The sequence below is a fragment of the Neodiprion fabricii genome, chromosome 5 (genome assembly GCF_021155785.1).
Source record: "Neodiprion fabricii isolate iyNeoFabr1 chromosome 5, iyNeoFabr1.1, whole genome shotgun sequence".
In the NCBI taxonomy this organism is placed as follows: domain Eukaryota; kingdom Metazoa; phylum Arthropoda; class Insecta; order Hymenoptera; family Diprionidae; genus Neodiprion; species Neodiprion fabricii.
This window is the reverse complement of record NC_060243.1, coordinates 5,577,567-5,601,090: the sequence shown is the minus strand read 5'-3', so window position 1 is coordinate 5,601,090 and position 23,524 is coordinate 5,577,567. Positions and strand designations below refer to the sequence as shown.

The window sequence follows — 23,524 nt, the reverse complement described above, 5'->3', positions numbered from 1 at the left end:
ATACGTACGTCATGTATACACAAGTACATCGAAATATTCTAAAGGTGCATTTCAACCTCAGCGCCAGTTTGAAGCCTCACAAAGAGATCCATAATCGGCTGGCTCCCAAGGTCAAGAGCACTTTGATATCATTCAACTCTGAAGCGCGGCTTTCGACGGTTGTCGTGGCGACGGATCCGCTTTCTGCTGCAGACGCGTCGACTTTCATTGTGAATCCTACACAGCCGAGACAACTTTCACTGCGGGTTGAGCTGCGTTGCTGCAGTAATGTTACATATAAAGAGTTAAAAAAAAAAAAAAAAAAAAACTGTCGGCTTTGCGCATGCACGTAATAAGCGCTGAAAATCCATGTGGCTGAAGTTAGTAACGTTAACGTAACGAAATGTCACGTGTAAAAAATCATCATTGTGCAATTTCCTGGTGACTTTCAAAGAGTTTACTTTTCGAAATATATGAGTATGTTTCATTTATCACGGATTTATAAAATTTCAGACAATCCTAAAGGTGCCAGGTATTTTTTCCGATTCTTCCTAAACATTAATCGTTACTGTAACGCTACTGACTTAATCCTCGTGGAAATCCAAGGAGCTTGGACAGGCTGAACGATTTTTCTAGACCATTTGCAATTCGTAGTAAGATTTTCCAACGACAATCGTCACGAGGGTGATGAAAAATGAAGAAAGAAACTAAAGTTTCGCGCAGAAATCTCACCGCGGCTGTACACACTTTTCGGATAATTTTCACGCTATTTACCGTCACTGCATATCTACGTTGGCCAGACACCACAACGTCGTGCTTGCGCGATCTTTGTGTGACTTTGCATACGTTAAACAAGCTCCCACAATCACCCGGGGATCACGGCCACCGAGTACGAGGTGACTCAAAAGTGCGCAGATTCGGAGTCTGGTGTAAACATGGATGATTCTACGTATCCAAAGTTTTCATCGATCTAGAATAATGTTATGATATAAAACGCAAATTGCCACTGTCACCGCGTTTCTTACGCAAGCCGCTAAAGCCTTGCAATCACGAATCAGTGTTGAACATAATCTTGATGACCCGTTCCTTCATTACCGAAAATCAGTATTCGTAATTGTTCGATTCGTTATTCAAACTCCATCGATGGCAACTTCAGGTCCATGAGCTTCCAAGTTTCACGGTTTCCAACCATTGCCGATCCAATACAAGCAGCGGTGATGCTGAAACGATGTACTGCTTGCTACTCATAATCCATGACGAGTAATATTTCCACGTCGACTTGTCGGCATATCGGGAATTACGAAGCGTACCTTCGGCACGTAGCATCGGACCCAACTCGTAGACCAGAAAGTCCGGACGAGCCCAAAGCTCTGAATTGATCCTGGCGGCACGTTCGCACGTTCGAGTGTCCAGCAGCCCAGTGGTGTCCTCTTCTCGGTTAAGCCTGCACGAAATACCCACGGACGTTTTCACTCGTTGGGGGTTCGACCCGCGGCAAAACGGTGGATCCGAATTTGGGGTCGAGTGTGTCGGCGGTAATTAGCATGCATCCCATAAGCGGGAGGATAATCTGGATTGATCTATACACGTCCGCATTTCCGATGCCCTGAACGTGGATCGCGATGATCGACGATCGAACGACGAAGATCCGCCGGTGAATGTGGAAGCTGCCTGCCGGACCGGAAGCTCTCCTAGCCTCATGAAATACGAGAACCATGATCCGACTCCGCATTGCGTTTCCACCCCCCATGTTTCGCATCGAGTGGTAATCGCCGAGCGGATGGAAGGAGTGAACATCGTTTCACCGGGTCACCGCTGCTGCTGTTGCTGCTGCTACTGCTGCACGGTCTCGTTCTACCCTTTATTTGCCGACGAGCCCGAAACACGCCCTATTCGTGAACTGAGAGGACAGTAGGCATGCGGAAATCCAACGATGGTATATATAAGGGGAGAAATCGAGACCCTCGCGCTTCGCGAACGGCAGGCAAATAATTCCCGCGGTTCCCGCACCTATGTTTTGCACATTGATTAAAGACCGGGGTGCGCGAGCAGCTGATAGAATGGCGAATTACGATATGTACGGAGGTTGAGATGTATTCGCGAAGCGAGGAATGCTTGCCCGGACGACTCCTTTATGCTCGACTAATCGACACGGAATAGGTTGACCGTTGCGGAATTAATTGATCCACGCCTTTGAGTCTCTGTGAGTGAAACGTGAACTTGACGCGATATCGATTGGTGGCCACTTTCCAAGTGTAAAGAGACCAGGCTTAGAGTATCGAAGGTCGATGAGCAGAGGCGGTGAGCGCTGATAATTCGTTGGAAGGATACTGCCGGTCATTCTTACAATGCAGAGCGTGAAAATCCCCCGCGGTGCGCTGGTTTGGAATCGATAAATATTTTATTTCCAGTAAAGTTCAGTCAGGACGAGGGCTCTGAGAGCCTGGAGGATCATCCAATTCTTTGTTGTTTGACCCCCGCGAAGCTTTGACGCTGGCAAACCGGGACCAGGATCCAGCCTGCGCAAGCTGGCTTAGTCTGACTTTTACGACTTCAACAGGAGTTTGCACTCGGTTTCCGAGTTTTCGAGGAGACGTTGAATTTGAAAAGAATTAATAGTGCCGAATGGAGATACACTGAATAGACGCTGGCTGAGGCCCGAGATGCGTGATAGAAAGGTGAGGATCGTGGGTAAATAAAGCGGAGCAGAAATGGGGAGTGAGAGGAGAAAAAAAAATGTTCACACATGCATGGTTCCGTTGAGGGAACAGATACCTAATGCTTTGTCGCCTTTTCCTCTCCTCAGGGAGTGAAATAAAAAGTCAGAAACTGTCAGAATGCCATAAAAACGTACAAATTATCGGCGTCTACCTGAGGTGCAGGCTAAGGGATATGCGAACGATGGTTATTTCGAGAAAAAATTCAGAGTTTTATCTTTTTCCATTCCTGAAATAGTCATTAAACAGTTGTAAAGTAGCAAGAATCACTCTGAATTGGTTAGAATGTACAAATTAACGATGAGTGAATGCAATAACTTTCGAATAAATCTTAGCAGAAAGGTGAAAATCCCTAAAGTGTAAGCCACCAAACACACAGACTACGAAATAATTCCGTTCGAAAGCAAATTTGTAAACGAAAGTATTTGTCCAATTCCTTTAGGCTTGCACCTTGCGTCTCCACCCTCGAAACAGAAATTCTAAAGTAGTCAAACGGTCGGCAATCGTTCAGGAGTCCCAGTAATCTTGAACGTTGAACACATTTCTATCATGTTCTAATTATACATATCACCTCGACGAGGAATAATGTGAACAAAAATTGACTCCTGGTTTGATGTATGATGAAAATTGACGGCTTCCAAGTAAGGTAAGTGTATCAGTTATTGACCTTTTTTGGTTCTATAATTACCAAAAAATAAATTTGAGGTGTCTAACCTTCCAGCAAACTACTCATCGACAAATTCAAAATTCGTGCCGTCAATTTGTAATTGTGGAAAATAAATGGGTCAATAATTGGGAGATTCATCCTAATTCTCGCGATGGAGTAAAATAAACAGATATGCGATTAGACCATCGTGGGATGATAGACTCTGGGCAGCTATGGTTGGTACAGCGGTACGGGACAATGGATTTTTTCAATACGGAGGCATCTCGTGGCGTGTCGGATTGTCGTGTGCAGCATGTACCGCACGTCGAAGCGTGATGAGGAGGTGTATGAGCGACGGGGAGTGGGGGTGGATGGGATGGGAATTGCGTTACCGATGGGTGAATGGTGCATTCAGCTCGATAACCAAAGTTAAAGGACGTTTTGAAGGGTGTTAGTTAGCGTGAGAGGCGTCGAAAATTACATTCCGCGTACCCACCGGTTGCAGGAGTGTGTGTACGAGTACAATGGTGGATTCGCGTGAATTAACTGCAGTGGATTGTTGTTGGCCAGCTTGAAACCCGGGGACCGAAGTTGCGTTCGAAATCCATTAGGCAGGCTTTGTGCGCAGCCCTGTCGAAATATCTCGAAACCCGGTAGGAGATGCATCGACCGACCCTTCGTCAACGGACCCTTTTCTCCGGCTACGTGTCGCGCCATTCAACATCGTCCTGCCCCACTGGATGGCGGTACTAAAAACTAAACGCGTAGCCTGGCCCTCCTAACCCGTTAAAAAGTTTCGTTGAAAAATAACGAAAAATACCGGAATGAAAGAGCGGAAAAACGGCGCCGGGATTTGAATTCCGAATAAAGGAATGCCGCGCGAATACCGCGGACTCGCGGGCTCGAAGAAAATATTCAACTGGAAGAGCAAACTCATTCTCGCGGGAGCTACCGGGGTTCGTTATCCGGCAAGCGGGCGAGGATTTTTACTTTTTATTTTTCTTGTGTTTCCTCAACGCGCCGGCGATTACTTCCCGTTATTTTAACGCTGATGACCAACGTCTGCAATTTGACGTCCCGACGTCAGCCGGCGCTGGAAAGAGGCAAGAGGGGAGAAAACACGGAGACGGGAAGCTACTGGCGCCGTCGTGACGCCTCCACCCCTCCTGGAGGGTGGCCTTACTCCGATTCCCTCTTATTCATCTTCGACGCCTTCGAATTCAGTTCACTTCTCGCCTTTCAAACCATGCCCACCTAACCCAGGAAATATATATTGATATATCGCGTTATCTTTCCCAGCGTTGATCAATAGGTCCCGTATAAGGATAAACGAGGAAACGTCGGTGGCATCTAGCCTCTCTTGTCATCCCCGCGAAATTTAATCCGGCAAATGCTTTTCTCCTTACGGTGCCAAACACCAGGAACCACGGTGCGTGCTTCGAGGATGAAGAATAAAACGCCATCCTACACCGAGTCGACACTGTTATTCCTTGCAAAAAATATTCTTCCATAGGGAAAAGTTTAATTTAAACGTTTTCGATCCTCTGATAAAAGGACTGAGAAAAGGATGGTCGACGAAGAATAATTTTAATCGCCACCACTTAAAGAACACCCCAACGACTCCGGAACATAATGATCCCGCATCCGAGTCCATCCGACTTTGACACGTACGATGGTTTTGCCATTTCGGTCGTCAAACCTAATCGACGCACGGCGCCAAATGCCCGCATGATCCGTATCGCTGGTTGGCTGTTCGCCGTTGTTGGACCGGGTTTTTTCAGCGATTGCCTTACGTGGTGGCCGAAAGCAGGTGCAGCTGGTTCTCAAAACGTCCATGCGGGTCAGGATACGACGTATTCGTGAAATGATGATTTTTTCGCCAGGCAATCGCTCGCCTCGCTAAGATCAGTAGCTCCTACGTGCGAAGTTGGAACCGACGTACACTTTCCTTCCACTTTCGCGACGTGGTTATAAAAAATGTAGGAAAACCAAGGCGAGGCGACATTTCCGGATCGTTCGCGATTTCCAACTTGTTAATGGAGCTTTCGGGGTCTGGATGAGGTCGATTACGCTGATCGCCGGACCAGCGAACCGACGAGAGTGCGTATAAGGGTTGAAAAAGAGATGCGGTATCTTTTGCCTGTCCGCAGAGGCAAGAGGGATGAAAAGTTTTTGGCAATTTGGTAAAACGTCAAACTGACAGCTCCGAGTGTGGATATTATATAGTTTGCGGGACTCGAGTGTTGCCGGCTGGCTGGATGGCTGGCTGCAGGATGCGGGGGGGTGAAAACCCTTGAAAAGGATCTCCGAGGACGACAAGGTATGCCGGCAGCCGCCGCGTGACGGGGATGGGACTAGGGAATTTTGGACCCTGGTACCATGGGGATTTCTCCTTGCAAAGTGGGATGTAAATTGTTCTCTCGGAATATTTATCATCCTTCAAGCAAGGGCTGTCTTCGGCTCCGTCGGCTCGACGAAATGCTCACCATATCTCATCCGGAGGTTTGCGACAGTTACGAGCGAGTCCTGCACCAGACGCTTCTCCGACATTCCTCAAAACTTTGCGGTTCCTACCGCGTTTCATAACTTCCGTTTCCGCCTGTTCATTGTTCCTCGTGTTTTTCCCCTCACCTTCTGCTTTTCCACCAATCGTTTTCATCCATTTCCATTACGTCCGTTACTTTTTCCCGGCGAAAATACCCGGAGGAGGAATTTTTATCCCCTTACAGTGATTTACAAATATTTTTCATCTTCTCTCCGGCAGGAAATTTGTCAGTTGATAATCAACAACGCATATTTCTGTATCCAATGTAACGACACGACTTGTACCCAAGTTCACTGTTGTCTCGTGACTCGTACGTTTGTCTTTGAACAATCACATCGGTACAACAGTTGCAGAGAATTGTCTAGCTGGAATAGTTGGATACCGAGTGCGGTGCACGACGGTGGAGTGGTAATTACGCCGTGGATATTAATCAGCCGTCTCGACTCTGCTGCTGCAAGTTTCCCCAACTATTTCTAATCTACCTCTCGGTGAATTGTACACGCTTTCAAGTTTCCCGCATCCTCCAAAAGCTGCCCTCGAGTGTGAGAAAAACGTATTTGCGGAAATTTCGATACTAATACGTCGTCTTAAAAACTCGTAGCAAACACGTTTCGCATTGAAGAGCCTTGTTTCACATTCTATTTGCTTTCTTTTTTACGGGGCACTCTCCTTTCATCGTCAGCGTCGTACATTTCAGTTGAGGAAAGACATTTCCCGCTCCTTCTTCGAGCCAAAAAGAAGGTTGAGTGAGGGGAAAAACGGGAAGAAAAGAGAAAGGGCGAAGGAAGAGCGAAATAACAATCCCCGAAAAGCGGAGAGGGGCAGATTCGCGGCGCAACGCCTCTTTTCGCAGTAATCGTGCTAATATTTTTTGTTTCCTGGTTCGCAACTTTTTATCCATCCCTCTCAAAGAAGGGGCGATGAAGAGAGGGTGAAAAGAGCCGGGCAAAGGTAAGAGGACGAGGAAAGGAGGAAAGGAAGAAAAGCGAGAGGCGCGTCGAGTGGATTAAAATTTCACGCCACGATGTACTTCGTAAAGTTTTCCTCCTCCCAGAAATCCCCCGCACGTTTGTGGTTTATACCAAGCTGAATTCGAAAGCTCGAATCAGAGGACCACGCTTCACTGGACGGAGAAATTGCAAGGGTAACACCGATTGCGGAAGCCTCGGCCGATGCCTTAAAGCTCGTCCTCGAATTATGCCGGTCTACAAGTCGTTTCAAATATCAGAAGTTCTTTGGCACCGCGAAATTCCGCGTGCCTACCCAGCAGGTTGAGAGCTTTTCCTGCTCTCGAGTGTGACCGTAAAGGAGAAAAAATATATGCACATAGAAATGATGACGATGATAATTCTTCCACAGATGAATAATTCAGACGTTATAACCGTGGGCCTTCGCAGTAACGAGCTTAAGGCGGGATGAGCCTCAGAGGAAAATCCATTATCATAATTTCGGTACACAAGCTGCTGGTCCAAATGTCACTTTCACGCCACTTTCTGGGGATATTTCGAATGCGAAAGGAATTACCTTTTTTCCCCAATCTTCGTCCTCTTTCCTCTCAGAGCTTCATCCCGGGCTCGAAATGCGGAGAACAAGAAACTTTTTGGGACTGTCCAAATTGCGGATGATGTAGCCCAAGTAAGGACCATTTCCATGCTAGAGTAATTTGTCCCGGGTATCACAGTGGGCGAGTCTTGCGGAATTAACCCGAAGCTGCTTGTGCGAGATGCTCGTCAGTCATTCCTTCCGTCCTTCCTTCATCCCTTGAGAGGTTCCGTAGAAAACGCGATGCATTGAACGGACGGACAGAGACGGACGGATAGACGCGAGATCCTTGGTTACCTTCGTACCGCAATACTGCATGAAATTTCCAGTCGAGAGTAGTAATTGAGTGACCAACTGGAACCTGCACGAGTTTGAGTCTACCAGCCACTTACGGATGATGTTTTTATTTATTTGTTTATTTATTTATTTTTTTTTTGGAAAGGGGATGGAGTCGGTGGAAATATTCAAAAGGACCGCAGCCAGGCCACGCCCAGCCCAAGGGCCAAATTTACATGGGACTTCATCTTCGTTGCCAGTGTGTCATGCAAATTATATTACCCTCATCCCCGCCCCGCTTTGGCCAAGGTAGGTATATATCACGGTACGTGTATGTATATACATATATACGCGTTACACCCCCAGCCGGAAACGCGATGCGCGGAGTAACGTCCGGTCTCGCGACCTCGGAAGGAACGTGGCCAGAAATCGTGGTTCTACCCCTCGCCCGGCAGGAAGTCGTAATTACCTCACGGTTTTGCGTGCAAAGTAACGAACGCCGAGTTGGCCTGCGCGAGCTGAGCTGTGCAGAACATGATTCTCACTATCATTCGCAATTTATTTAATTTCCCTGATTATTCTACAAGTTTATGAAATCAAAAGTTTCCGTTTACAGTTTCGAAAACGTTTCTTCGATGCAAATGCCGTGAAACAAAGCGGTGACGTATGCGCCTTGAAGATGTTCTTGGTTCATAAGATTTTCCAGATCTATTTTACTGCCGAACACACGTTCACCGTGGCCTTGTATATACACGTGCGAGATTAAAGTACACGGTTAACGGCACATTGTGAGGGCAGCTTCGGTGATAACTAAGTGAGTAAAGTTCGTTCTGGCAGCCCGCAAAATCCGCGTTAATTTCCGCTTTACAAACTCGCGCCTATATGAGAGTAAGAAGTATGAGGTTTACATCCCTCCGGTGGTTGTCGTTCTTGAAACCGCAATTTCAGGGTTGAAAATTTATCAGACATTTGGCGCGATAACGTGTAGACCGGGACCTTGGATTTGGCTGTCGCCTTGGACGAGCACCATACACACCATAAATCGGAGAAGGTGCAGTAGATATTGGCGAGACACCAAGGCGCCGTTTATGACCCTGCCATTTGGACGAGTGTATTCGCTGACACGGTTATACGATTGTCCTCTGCTTCCGATGAAAAAAACAAAATAAATCTCGCTGTAAAACGTTCCGCCAATGGCGCGATGTTATGTTGTCATGTCCACGGGGTTTCGGCGCCACAAAGTCGGCTGAATTTTACGCGAAATATCGTTCAAGTACAGACAACTTGTCGTTCGCGAATGACGAAACTGATATTTAGCAGTTGTAAACCTTTTGAAACCTTCGGCAAGTTCTTATCGTCTTACGAGCGGTCAGCGTGCTTGCAAGCTCATCAATTGGGTTCTATTGGCGACGAGAGAAGAGCCTCTCTCAGTGCTTCGGTCAGGATAATGGAAGCAACAGACCTCCTACTCTGGGATGCGAAGGGCGTTTCTGATACCTAACCGCACGAACTTTACGGCCAGGTCGAACTATGCGTAGGGAATTTCTCCCGGTATGGGCATAACAGTCTCTTCATATAATTGTTCGACGAGTCTGAAGATCCGAGAGCAGGACTCAGCCGTGAATGGGCGTTAGCCCCTTTAGCGATGCATCTATTTCATCCTCCTTAGAGTTTGATTGAGTTTAATTTTAGTTTTCGCGTTAATTTCCTATCCGCAAAATGTTGAATATATCCTGACTGTGAGCTTACGATCAGGCATCTGTGCCGAGGAAATTGACTATCCTGACTCGCAGCGTTCACTTTCCGGTCGGCTTTTCCAAGAGGCAGCTTTACTGCTTTGGTTTTCGAGTAATCGATGTGGTAATGGCGAGTGCCTGTATCGAGCTTTTCTAAAGACTGCATCGGGTCGAATCACCGTGTAAATTCTGTTCCTACCAGGGTGCAGGTCCTCCTGGACGAACGTTCAGTTTTTCTTTTACACGAGAGCGGGACTTCGACCTCAACTTCTTTCTGCTCTCGGGGGAATCGGGTCGATGATGGTTATCGCTTAAGTTCGTGTAAGAAGGGTGAGTTTATCTTGTTTGCCGAGATTACAGCCTCCTCAACAGATCAACTTATTCTTCTCTTCCTTTATGCGACAGTGTCTAGTTGTGTATCCAAAGCGTTGTTATCCAAGCTTCGTCCGAGCATCAACCGCTGAGCTTTGAACAACATCGATTCCGCTGGAATGTAGCAGTACCGACGTTATTGTGTATGCAAGCCGAGAAAAGTGCAGTTTTGCCCTGGTAATGGAAAAAGAAGCCGGCATAGCGGTGCTTTAACGGGTACAACTTAAGCTTTATCGTGAAAGTTTATCACCGCAACGAGTGTCTGGAGTACAGGTCGTTAAACCTGATAGCGCGATCCGAGAAACAGGCGACTGGATATCGGGACGTTTGATCGTAGAAATCTTGTCGCACGGTTGACCGGATCCCGAAGATCGGTATAATTGAAATTTAATCAGGATCAAACCGAGGGTCGGGATTCAAGACCGAGTGTCAGTCGTGAGTCGGGTCAGAAGTGCGGTTCGGTTATCACGAATATCCAGTTTCCGCATCTTTTAAAAGCGTATCGCATTTCGTGCTGCAAGGTCTGGCCGTAAAGGAAATCTAGAATTTTGAAATAACAGTAAAGGACGCAATGAAGCAAAATAACCGAGAAAACAGGATGCAATACCCGTTGCAGAACGACGTCTGAAACAGTCGGTACGAAGAAAAACGTGACTACGGATATTCCCTTATTGTTAGATGAAAACGGGAAGCCGGAATAAGCCGAGAAGCTAGCCACGCAGAGATTATACGTACAACAACTTGGTAAATAAGAAAAAGCACCGCCACGAAAGCTCCGTTTATTGCAATGTTTGCCCGTTTCCTCACCCTCCGGAATTTCGATAGACTTGACTCCAAACACGGAGTTTTTTTTTTTTTATATACACCTCTTTCCTCGCCGCCTTTGTGAACGCTGATACGCACACCGTGAAAGAGGCAAAAAAAAAAAAAAAAGTTGTCCACATTCACCGAAGCTTCTCGTATGCCGAGTCGGGCATCTCTGAAAGCGCTTGATCTCGTTCCTCGGAAGATTTCCGTCGGTGTCTGAAGCACGTTGTCGAGGATCTGTAACCCCTGTTTCACTAATAAGATTACCTGGATACGGGGCAGTTGACAATCCTCCGGGAATTAACCGAGTTCCTTTGTGGGCGGGGGCAAGTAGAGTCCGCATATTCCGGCCGCTCGCAACCCTGTTCAATGTTCAAGCGCGTGCGTGTGATGGCTCCTGGTGAACGTGGAGGAAATTGCGTAGGTACCTACGACGGAGAGGCGAAGCGAGTGCGGGTCGTTGGTTTCACCGTCGACGTTTTCGCGTCCCATTTAACGTCGCGTCAACGAAGTCAAGGCTGTGTCACACGCGTTATTTTCCTCGATATTCTCCGTCTCGTTTTATTCAATTCCGCATCCTCGCGGATCTCCTTCCGGCAACGGGATAAAAAGGATGTTCTTCAACGTTCGTACGGCGAGAGGACTGAGTCGAAACCAGACAAGTCCTGGCGTCGCAGCGTCGTGTCTTTAACCGGGAACCGAACACAGAGGCCTCTCCAACGGGGAGGAATAATTCCATCACAACCCCGTCGTCTCAGCGAGGAAGATGATTTAAACACTCCTTGCTCGACTGTCATTCGTCGGGTGAAGGCTAACGGGGTCGAAAGTGCTTCTACACTGAAAATGGCCTATTATGTGTAATGAATATGAGCCCTGCGAAATGGAACTCTGCGAGAATTGTGGACGGGGGTGGGGCGACAGAGGGGGAGGAAAGCACCCCGGCTTCAGAGGGCGAGGGGACGGAACCGGGACCTCTGACTCTAGTTAAATGGACCTTTCGTCTATTACCCACCGAATTTAATTTCGGTTTGCTACGCGGGAAAACGTGCGGCCATCATCGCTGTAGTTCGACGAAGATTCTCCTGCGAAGGGACGACGACTAGATTCATTGGGCTTCGTTTCTAATTGAAAATATTAATCCCTCTCCACCCTTAAGCCAGATAAAAGAGAAAAAAAAAAAATCCTCAGCCAATGCAAAGATTTTCCCCCGATGTTAGAAGACGGAAAAGGGAACTGCGCAAAGAGGAATTAAAATTTTCATGGACGTAATTTTCGCTCGGTTGGGGCGGCGAGCGAACGACGTAGCTTTATTCCGGCTAAGCTTTCGTACTTATAATTCTCTTTCGGTTTACACCCCGTGTACCAGGGTTATAATATTCCACAGGCGAGCGATGTTTGCTGAAGCCGACTTGTTCGAAACTGATTTAAAGCCGGGAACGAAGAAAACGGGGTGCAACCGACAGTTAGGCAGCGGTATAAAAGGTTGCTGAACTTCAAAATTGCGCGGGAGTGGAATTTCATTTTCCAGTTAATCGTTCGCCCCGCTCAAGTTCCCGATCGTTCAAAGGGACGTTTTTTCTCGTCGCAACATTCATAACCGTTTGACGGCAAAGCGATGAGAAAAAGCAACGGCGTAGAAACAGATAAATGAATTGGCAAGATTGACGAACCAGTCGTAAAAAGCAGAACTTTTTCCTTGTCACACCACCGACCGTGAGTGGTGTGAAATTATAATCCGCAAATCGGAGGCCGTTACTACCAGCTAGTCGTCCTAAAAATTTGATCGTAGGTCGAGAGCTTGCGAAAGTATAACCGTTTCGACTACGCGGCACCAAAACGCGATTCGGTCCGAGGTATAAATCGCCGGATATTACTAAGCGAGTATATATATTTTATTCCGTTCTCCCCTCACCCTCCGTTCTTCTCCTCCTCCCCCAAAGCCGCGCAAACGTGGCTGTTTTCGTCGTAATATTTTATAGGCTTGCAAATGGGAGGGTCTCGACGTCAAAAACAGGCCTGTATTATCCCTCTTCATACTTCACTCTCTCTCTGCCCTTTACTTCAGCCAACAATCCACCGCACGTCACAACACAACGAACGTCATCTTAACCGTTTTACCCACGTATAAGCATTGCTTACGCAGCCGAGCGTGCGGGGCACAGATACGCCTTTCCTCGCTAGTGTTCTCCGGGAACGTAAGCCAGCCATAAGGAAACAGTCTAGCGATTCGCCTGCCTCCTCAAATTCACTCTCCCGAAGAACAGCCGCAGAGCGGGGAGGGTTACGAAAACAGGGGATGCAAGGAATCCCCGCGGCCCGCATGTACGCACCTACATGCCTATGTGTATACCTACACTGAGAAAAATTTCATTTGTTTCAGTAACTAGAAAAATTGAGTAAAACAGGTATCGTTAAAAACTAGACTTTCTGATAACAGCTACAACGAAAATCAGAGTGACCGGGAGTCCCAACGTAAATATAACACATGGAAAATCCAAAACAAGAAAGCTCAAACTGGTGAAATTTCTCCACGCCAGGAATTCACCGAACTGAAAATCTTCGCACTTTCGGAACTTTGACTTGTCGGAGTTATACCCTTTCGAAATTTTTCCCTTTCTGAACTTTAATCACCGGGTTTCAGACTATTTAAAACTTTGATGTTTCAGTTTGATTTCTTTACCTTAAGTTTCGTCACGAAAAAACGTGGAATTTGACGCTTTGGAAACTTTTTAAATTCGGAATCCCAACCCCGTCCCGCAAATTAAAGTGTAAATCTCAATTTACGCCAATGATTCTCCCCGCGTTGGCAAGAAGGGACAATGAACTCCGTGCAAAATGATAAGTAAAAAAAAAAAAAACTCGCGTACGAATCAGTGCTAAGTATGGGTCTAAAAATGAATAGCGACGTCGACGACGCGTCATCCGAAGGACCGACGTATATAATATACCTAATGACAGTGGAATCTTCGAGTTTTTCGCGATGTTCAATCACCCGTTCGGTCTGAAAAGTATCATAAGTGCCTGCCAATTCCACGGTAAGCCGGCGACGTCGCCGTTTCTACGAGAATGAGACGCCGCCGTTTAATCTCGGACACTTGCAAATTACCCCGAAGCACGTACGTGTATACGTGTCCATACCGCAGATTCCCTTCGTCCGCAATCGCGCCCGACACGCTTGCCGGCTCTAAATACCTACACATGCTCCATTACGCGAGGTGCATTAAGGCTCGTTAGATCGGCGGGCCTCGCCGCATGCATGGCGGTGTATTCGAAACTCTAAACTATCGGCGAATATCGTTTCCACGCCGAGACAGTCTCGCCGAGTCTTTAGCGTCGCTTATCGGCTATCGCTGCAACCGGTTTCAACGCCTCCCCGAAACCCCTCAGCTTTACGATGATATTTATGCCTCTGCGCGTGCACCTCGTATGCAATCCTACGTATATATGCGGGAGATAAATTAACATCATAACGAACAATGCCGTTTTAGATCGCGTTTAGCGTGCGCAATTGAGCTTTCTGTCGTGAATAATGAATTCACGATCACGGAACTTTTCTATCAATCCGGAACGTCGATGTCATCGGTATAGGAATATTCGCCGATATTTTTACTCTAAAAGTCTACAAATAATTTTCATGTGATGTTTCTTTCTTATAAAAGGCTATGATCACTTGTAAATTTTAATCAAACATTAATGACGGGAGGAATATTTGTAAGAAAAAAAAAAAAAAAATTTATACAGTTAAAAAGTTTGCACATTAAAAAATCGTCAGAAAATCTGTCTAGTAGTACAATTCTAGTTATTTTGTAGTTTTCTGTCTTTTCGCATCATTGATTGGAGTTTTACAGCGAATTCACGAACAAAAATCTGCTGATAACACGGTAAACAAAAAAAAAAAAATCACGTCATCCAATATATGTATACGTGACAGCAAAAAATGGTAAAGCGGATATAAATTCGGCGCATTGAAACCTTCGTATCTGTAATGTTTTTTTTTTTTTTTTTTTTTTTGTTTTTAAGGAGTATTTCGCCGCAGATCCGTATAATTTTCGCAATTCAATTAGGGTGGGAGGAAAACTATCGTTGGTCGGCACGTGAGACGAAAATTTGCCGGTGAGTGATATATCGGAATGAATCGTGGCTGGCGAACAAGCGCCATGAAGAACGTTGCACTGCAGCCACAGTGGCAGCAGGGTAAAAGAATGCGTGCAAGCAAGAAACCCGGGGCATGCTAGATAATCTGAACAGGATAGCGGACGCGAAGTTAAATAAATCACCGAGCAACGGGGCAGGGCAGGACTGTTGGGCCTGGTCGGTTTTCTGGTATTAGAAGGCAAAGCAGCGAGAGGCAGGGTGACATAATGCATATAAATCGCTCGAAACAGGAGAACCGTGATTACGCGATCGGGGCGGTCGTGTGTTGGTTTACGAGCTCGGCGGTCACTTCGCTACCCGATAACGTGGCGGCCCGAAAAAGCTCGCACACACACGACGCCAAACGCCGAACGGCGATAATTCAGAGGATTTTTTTTTTTTTTTTTTTTATTACCTTTCTCATGTTTTCAACCCCATCCTTTTATTTTCTGCCATTTTTATTAATTTTTCACCCCCCCTTTTTTCACTCACCCAAGTCGCATTCGCTGTTGAAATCTGTGCGAAACGAACCGTCCGCGACAAATGTGGAACAATCGACGCGAATGTCGTGTGAAATAACTGAAACGGCTAAGGGAGATTCACTCACCTTGTTGATTTGGCGTTGAAGCCTCGTAATTGTGGCGCGGTCACGTTGGGCTGCTGCTCGTTCAGCCTGCAGAGTTCGTTCCAATTCTTGGACACGCTCTTCGAGGCTTTCCTGAAAAATTAATAATACCGTTATTCGATGATTTTCCCAGAGAAATCGAAAAAGCTTTCGTTCACTCGAGTCGATTAAACTTTGAGCATCTTTTGTTTCTGAAATAAGCTGAAGAATTCGGACCGTCAATTGACGGGGATATTTAAAATATATATTCATAGCCATCTCAACCGAACGTTTCACGACGCAAGTTAGGGTTCGTTTCAATCGATCCTCTTTGCACCGCAGGGTTTTCATCTCGTTAATTGTGTTATGGAACATTTAAAGGGTATCTGCAAAACCTTTGATCATTTATAACAGTTCAGCAAATTCAACTTGAATGCAGGCCTGAGATCCCAGCTGCAATAATGAATAACTAAAAGGGTCGAAGGAAGAATGAGTGAATATGTTTTCCGTCTAAATAGAGAATCCGAAATTTTCCTTTGAAGGAAGAGAATTGACGGTTTGCTAATCGCTAATGCGCGGAAGGAACTCGTCGAGTAACGAAAAATTATCTACATACATTCAATATCGAATTTCCCTTTCGAAGAACTGGAATAATACGATACGGAATGCGACTTGGCAAATCGAGCTTTGTTCGAACGCTTCTGTGTGCTTACAGTAAACCAATATCAAGCAAATTACACTCCCAACCGCATTTCTAATTGTCCCGTTTGCTTAGGCGAGTTACATGCATTTGTACCAGCGGTGATAGCGGATTTGGCAGAACCCTATAACTGGTTACCGTTCCCTTGTTTGGGCAAGGTTTATGCAGAGTCGAACGAACTAAGGGCGACTAGCGGGAGCAAACAGAGGCTGAAAGTCGAAATTTCCCCGCGGCAATATCGATTTACACGAGAGTGTCAATATACGAGATACCGAATCGATTATTCTCGAAGGAGCATACAATATACGTACATATACAATACCTATGCCTGTGTAACACAGCGAGAAATAAACTCATTTTCAAATTAAAGCTTGCAAGCTTGCGCTCGTATTTTAGCTCGCGAAGAGACGATGATACGAGTGGTTATAAAATATGCGAGAAGAAGCGGAATGGGGAGAGTTAGGGTGACTCGAGTGAAAATTTGGGATAACGAAGAAGGCCCGTTGGCTATTTGACGCGGGGGAAAATTCGGAGGACTCACCACTTGGGCTAAACGGCGTCGGTCGTCCGTATGCTAATTAGTTTCAAGCCCTTTTCCCCCATTCTTGCTTCAGCGGCACGGCGCGGCCGGAAGCGGAACCCTTCCGTATCCCGCGGGAGATTTGCAACAAACAATAGAGAGAAAGCGAGACGGATAGTCCAAGGAAGAGGGAGAGAGAGAGAGAAGAGAGAGAGAGTGGGGAATAAATCGCGACTACGTGTCCGAGCATACGAATTCGCTCCACACGGTCGTGGCAAAGCCTCTCCTCGACACGAGCTAATGGATCGCACCCGATACTTAACGGTCAAATCGTTAGCCTCGGTTCACTATTCCAGCCAAAACTGGCCCGTAAATATTCCAGATAGTGCGGAAACCGCAGGCGGCTAGTTACGTGGTGGGTTATCGTAACCGAGATCTTCGGCATCGCGTACCGAATAAAGAAATTTCGATGTTCGCCATTTCTTACATGCAGGAATTTTGCATGTGTCAAAGTATTAAAACGTGATAAATTATGAGATGAAGTACTGCGCGGAATAGCTGATTGCGCAACCGTTGCCATTTTTCCTAACTGAGTGCGCAAAATTCTATTTTGTACACCCAAATGAGGGCCAAAAAAGTATCACATTCCCGCACTAGTATGGGAATTAAATCGAACTGTCTTTTCTTGTAATGTTATTAAATGTAATATTTTGTATTCAAAATCGAATTTTGCGCACTTTTTTGGGAAAAATGTATATTATAACCGCGGTGAGGGTTTTGAATTAAGCCACGAGCTTTCGAACCCATTTTGCCTGTCTTTTTTTTCCTGGATCTGTATTAGCGCCGCGATGACGGAATTTGCGTTAATTTCGCCTCTTCCACGTTCGCAAGGATTTTATCACCGTATTTCGCAAAGCGTTCCGGTTAACGATCAAATAACGCCAAAGAGAGAACGCTTTGCATTATATACGTATTTGTGCATGAAATGTGTACGGTGTACATAAGGCCGTGTATGTATATATGTGTAGGTAAAGTGTACCTTCATATTCCTACGGCAATTAAAGCGTGAGCGATGGATGGAGCGATGTTAAGCTATGTAATTTCCTCAACCGGCATCAAACAAAGCTCTTTGACGCGACTTTGACGCCAGCAACGTTCTCCATCCGAATTTCCATCCGCTGAACACAATTGCCAGTCGACCAAAGTTCAAATCAACACAGAGTCTCGTGTGGTTATTACGCATTATACAACTGTCGCAAAATTTTGACAAAATCAATACTAGGTGCGATGATAGAGTGGTCTTAAAGTTGGACTGTAATATACAAGTTGACAAGTTTCAAACGATTTTCGAAAGCTGATCGTGGAGATCTTGCGAGTTCGGTTGAACCGCAAAAACAATTCGCAATATTTCTGCAGGTTGGAAAAAAAAATAAAATATCAGTGTAGAGGATTGAATATATTTCATAAGAAGCGAATGAATCGGTTGTATCAACTACATAAATTACCTTCTCATAAAATCGTAAAAATAAATTAATTAGTTTAAACAACAGAAATATTTTCTATTCAGTCGCAGAAATTTAATTTCTCATTTTTCGGTGATTTGTTTGATCAAACCGATATTTTTTCTACGTGTTCTCGGATGAATTATTCCGTCTTTAATAAACACCATGAGAATTACAATATATTATTAATTAAAATCGGTTAACGACAAGCTGCGAGCCGACAAGCCGCGACGAAATTCTCTACAGTATAAAAATTCACACGTGAAATAATTGACTGTAACAAATGGTTGTTCTGCCGTACCGAAAAAAAAAAAAAAAAAAAAAAAAAAAAAACGAGACATGGACCCGCGCTTCAGGGATTCGGATAATTACAGACGGTGTTCTTTCGGGTGACAGAGCTACCGGAAAGAATTAACCGTTATGCAGTTTCGACGACGAATCGTCGTCATCGACGGCTGAATAATTATGATCCTTAGGACCGTATTACGTTCTGAGATCAAGACGTCGATTGCTTATCCTTGAATCTTAATGCGTACATACGTCTGATGGCGGGAATTAGCACATGTACTTATATTTCAGAGAGCTATTTAAGAACGCTCTTCGCATCTCCCTTAATCGTAGGTTCGAAATCAGTTCGTTGTTATTGACGATTTTTTATTTTTTACTGGTTTTTAAAAAAATTTATCAGGCATGAGAGGCAGCTTTGATTTCTCGCTAACGAAACTCCGAAAGCTTTACGGTACCATCCCTTTTTTTTTTTTTAAATTCTTGTCAGAAAAAAAAAATAAAATAAAAAAACAGCCAACGAACCGCGCTGTCATTAATATATTAAAACCGCGTTGGGAAAGTCAATGCTGACCGTTGCCGAGTGCAGATCAAAGGGTTGCGTTTAACGAAGTATATACGAAGCATCAGCACGAATTTGTTTTAATAACGCGAAGCGGTGGGGAAAGTTCTGGGAGAAAAGGGTCAGTTTTAAAAGGCATCGAGGATAAGGGCTGTCGGGGTTGACGAAAATTTCAACTGTTTGCGATATTCCCGTGTGCGCTGCGGTTGTTCACAACGATAATAACAACAATAACAACACCGGGTGGATATAACGCGTCAGGTTACGTAGTAGAATTTTGCATATTGGTCATTCTGGCGGAAAATGCACTTTACATACCGACTGCCGTGGCACGGAGATCGGGAATCTTTTGAATAAGTGAATTACAGCCGCGGTGGAAAAGGGAAAGTTACCGTTCGGTTTCATGGGGGTGAGTATGGAGGAAGGAAAGGGGAGAAAAGGATAAAGAAAGAAAGAAAGAAAGAAAGCAAGGAAGGAAACGTTACAATACAACGAGTTGTCCACGAGGTTTGATGCTCGGCGTTGGCAGAGCGGGGGGCGACAAAGTGAATTGAGCCGCGAACATCTATATTCAGATTTTCGGGGGAATCCCGGTTCTAGGTATCCGAGATTTTATTCCCTTCCCATGCAGTTTTCTCCGACTGTCGGTTGTATCCGCGATTTTTGGCCGATGCCCGGAAACAGATGGACCGTTCTTGGGACTCCGCAGGAACAACGAACCTCCTCTACGGTTTGCAGGACCAAAAAGGGACGACGAGGAGGACGAGAACCCTAATCGAGTTCTGCGGCGGGGTGAAACGAGAGCCAGAAGCCAAGGGTTTGCGCTGCGCGCATGATTTCACTTGGAGCGCACTTCAATTCACTTTCCCTCTCTCTCTCTCTCTGGTCCTTGGTAACCTCTGTACACCTCTACCCTACTTGTAAACCGGCTACTCGGCATAAACGAACACGAACATGAACAGCGAAAAAAAAGGTAAGCCTGACTCGCCGACTTCGCAAAACTACCTCAAAAAAGCTTTTCATCCCATTCTAAAAGCTTCTCTTCCACGCAATAAACGGATACGTGAATTTCCGCCTACCGGTTGACAAGCTTAAGACGCAAAAACTCTCCCTAAACGAGGTCGTTTAATGTTGCGATGGTTTTTGTTCGACAGCTATTTACATTCAGGTTGTACCAAATTTCCCAAATTCTGTCATCGTGGTAGCAGAAATGTGTCTGTTCACTTTCGACAAAGATCTGGATGGATTTTCCCATCACGAGTCAAAGTCTTTCAACGATGAAAGGGAGCATCTTTGACGCATCACGCCACCTGCTTCGTACCAGTGATTGTAGGATCTTTCATCTTTTCGGGTCGAATTGCGAAGGTCCGTTGAGCCAATTCACACAGCCATAATAATAAAATCGATGGTGTGGAATCTGTATTTTCCGGGAGACGAACCGCGAGATGTTTGATCGAGCGTAGTCTGAAACGGTTATGATTTATAACACTTATATACTTTCATCCGGCTGGCCTCCTGCCAAGCCGGAAGGTCCGACGCACCGGAAATCGCGGCCATATTTCAAACGCTTCACGCCCCATGTCTCGAGCAGCTCGATGTCGAGGAGAGGTTCCAAACTCCCCGGTATAACTTTTCCTCCCGCCCGTAGTTTAAGGATTTATCAATTTGCATAAGATCGACTCACGATTCGAGAAATATTCGAACTCGCCGCATTTACGTGTCACGTATGAAATCGATCTGCCGATTGTGCGGAAGACGAGCTTGTATTACAAGTAAAATATCGCCCTGAGAAGTTAGTTGTTCTAAAATCGTGCATAAACTCTCCGATCCTGCCGTATCACAGGACCTCAAATCTCGCAATTAAAAAGCTCCGGGAATATTACGCAGGATCGTTACTCCTGACGAAGTAAACCATCGTCGGGATGCGGTGCAATATTTCACGGTTCCTTTAATTCATCCGAAGGTCCTGACGTAGCCTCCGCGGGTCACCGTCAAGGAGATGATCTTGGCTCGTAAAGATCGCTAGAATCGTTTTCGAAATTACAGCTGAAAGTGCGTTTATCCGTTTCCGACGCGCTCGCCTCATTTTACGAGGAAGAATCTCGCCGACATTTTTGATGGCCACGAGAGTCGAAATATGATATCGGATGGCTCTTACATAGGGTGTATTATACGCCTGATATACATGATCGATATTCAGCGTTTTCATCGTTCAAGAAGTTTCGAATATTTTCTTTTTTTTATTCGAGAGAGAGAGAGAGAGAGTATCGGAAGGGGAGGAAATTGATTCGCGACAAAGAAGGAAAGAGGAGAGGAGAGAAGAGAAGAGAAAAAGAGAACGGAGAAAGTCGCTCAGGCGTCGGAGACATTTTAATTTACGCTCCCCGAGCCAGCCTGACAGGGTGCTGCGGATCTAGATAGAATATCCCCCGGAGTAAAAGCGAGTCGCCACCGCCGCCTATTGGATTCATATTTCCAAGATTCTCTCCCAAGTCGAAGGGGAGAAAACGTTAGGTTGAAAAAGAAAATCCCCGAAGGTTCAATTACTTACAGGCTTTGACTTCGCGCTAAGACTCTTTTCAATCCGAATAAACCCCTCGCCGTTATAGCTGTAGGTGTGACGTATCCGTGGGTATTTAAATGCCTACACTTGAAATTATCGTTGTCAAAACTGGATCCGAAGGTGGCTGAATTTTTTCAACCACAGTCCTTGCTTCTATCCGTTGCTGTGCGAGGTGTGTTTGAAAAAAAAAAAAATAGTAATTTTGGAATTTTGCGCGTTGTATTCAGTCCGATTCGAGCGATTTTTTTTTTGTTGCTGTCTTGGTAAAATTGTCTGAAAAGTTACCGTAAAAACGCATATCTGAGAGAACTAAAACCTATTCCAAATAACGAGTTCCGGAACTTCCAGAATTTGCACTATTTTGAAAAGGGATAAGCAGCGTTGTATACGAATGAATAAAATTCTTATAAAAAAATAAAAAACGAAAATTCCCGTAATTTTTTTTAAACAAACCTCGTATATTCCACACATCCTGCTGCCGCGTACGCGTGACTAAATTTGAAAAGAGGTCCTAATTGGCGAAACCTCGGGAGAGGAAACATCGTCACGACGAGTGAGTTTAGGCCGGGTTCTGTACTATGTCGCCGTCCCCATTAGCCGAGTAAACATTGACTTATTCCCGGTATTATTTCTGCCTGAGAAAGTGGAAAACTGGAAGGTAAGATGTAGTAAGTGGTTGTCAAACAAGTAATCGAGACCGAGCGAGGATTCCTCTCGATCTGGAAAAAGATCGCCCCTCTCCTCCGTCGCCCTCAACTCGATCTCGCATTCCTTTTTTCCCGCGGATTTCTTCTCGCGCAAAGCCAAAAGATTCGCAACATATTCCACGAAAACGGCTCGAGCGTATTTACGAGCATAAAGGGGCTTCAGGGTACGAAGTTCGCGAAAGGCTTGAGAGGCTGCGGCTTCAAGTCGACGCTGAAGGCGGGGAAGATTTTTAGGGGTTTGCCTCCGTTTAGGCGGGGAAACCCCGAAGAACAATGAGGAACGAAGAGGAGGAAGATCCAACCCGAGGGCTACGTAGGGTTGAGCCGGGTGCCGGGGATTCGGAGGGTGAACCCCGAGCTGCGGGGCTAATAGAAATGAAGAGGCTCCCCGCCGACGAGCGAGCTTCGCCGTATCCGGCTGCAGGTGCCGTCCGGAAAACTTTAAAACACCATCAAGTTTTTCTCTTCGTTGTCTCTCCTCCTCCTCCTCCTCCTCATCACCCCCGGTTTATCACTCCGACCGTTCCACCTTTTCGGGATTTCAGATTACGGCGTACAAGGCACCGAGGAAAGAAGAAAAGACGAGAGTGAGAAGAAGGAACGAGGACTTACGAGTACTTAGCCAACGTTTCGCCAAAGTAATGAAATAGGTACGAGAAGACCCGCTTAAGCGATGCAATTTCTATACGAATTATCGATCATCATTGATCCGGCATAGCGCGTAAAACGGATTAACGAATCCATCCACTATCCGAAAAAATTTATCGAAAACTCTGTTCTGATTGGAGTAGATTCGCAGACACACACACACACACACAGACGCGCAGCTTCCGCTTAGCATTGTTAAAAAATACACATCAGCGGTAAATCACCGAAACGTGATGTTTGAGTAAGAAAAAAAGCTAAACGTCGGTAAGGAAGTTCGCTGTACTCGTTCTCCTTTACTGCGGCGTATATCGAGATAGGTCTGTTGACGTTTAAGTTATAATATACGGATTTTCGGATCAACGACGAATCTCTTCTCTCAAATTGAAATTTCATCCTTTGTTCTTACGTAGCTCGAGTAAACGAAGGAACGGCGCAGTCAACCACCCGCGACGTAGAGTTGAAACGAGGGATGAGGAGAAAAGGGGGGATGGAGGAAGGGAGGAAGGGTGGCCACGAGCAATCTCTGCCGGGGTTTTCTCCCAGAATAAAACGGATCCACCAATCTCCCCTCCCCCCCAAAAACTCTCTCTCTCTCTCTCCGTGCTCGTCAAACTTTCGCGATTAATTACTGTACGCGTACATAGGTATATATAGCTACACCAGAAGCGCCTAGCTAGTG

At 45.7% G+C, this 23,524-nt stretch overlaps 1 protein-coding gene across 7 annotated transcripts in view; it reads right to left on the bottom strand.

Moving 5' to 3' along the window:
• Nucleotides 1–23,524, bottom strand: part of LOC124183460 — a 162,484-nt gene that overhangs the window by 48,544 nt on the left and 90,416 nt on the right. For all 7 annotated transcript variants that reach the window (XM_046571977.1, XM_046571984.1, XM_046571980.1 and 4 more), the window contains exon 4: nucleotides 15,362–15,472. In XM_046571977.1, the coding sequence (XP_046427933.1) occupies nucleotides 15,362–15,472 (111 nt within the window). The remainder of the gene's footprint in view (nucleotides 1–15,361; nucleotides 15,473–23,524) is intronic.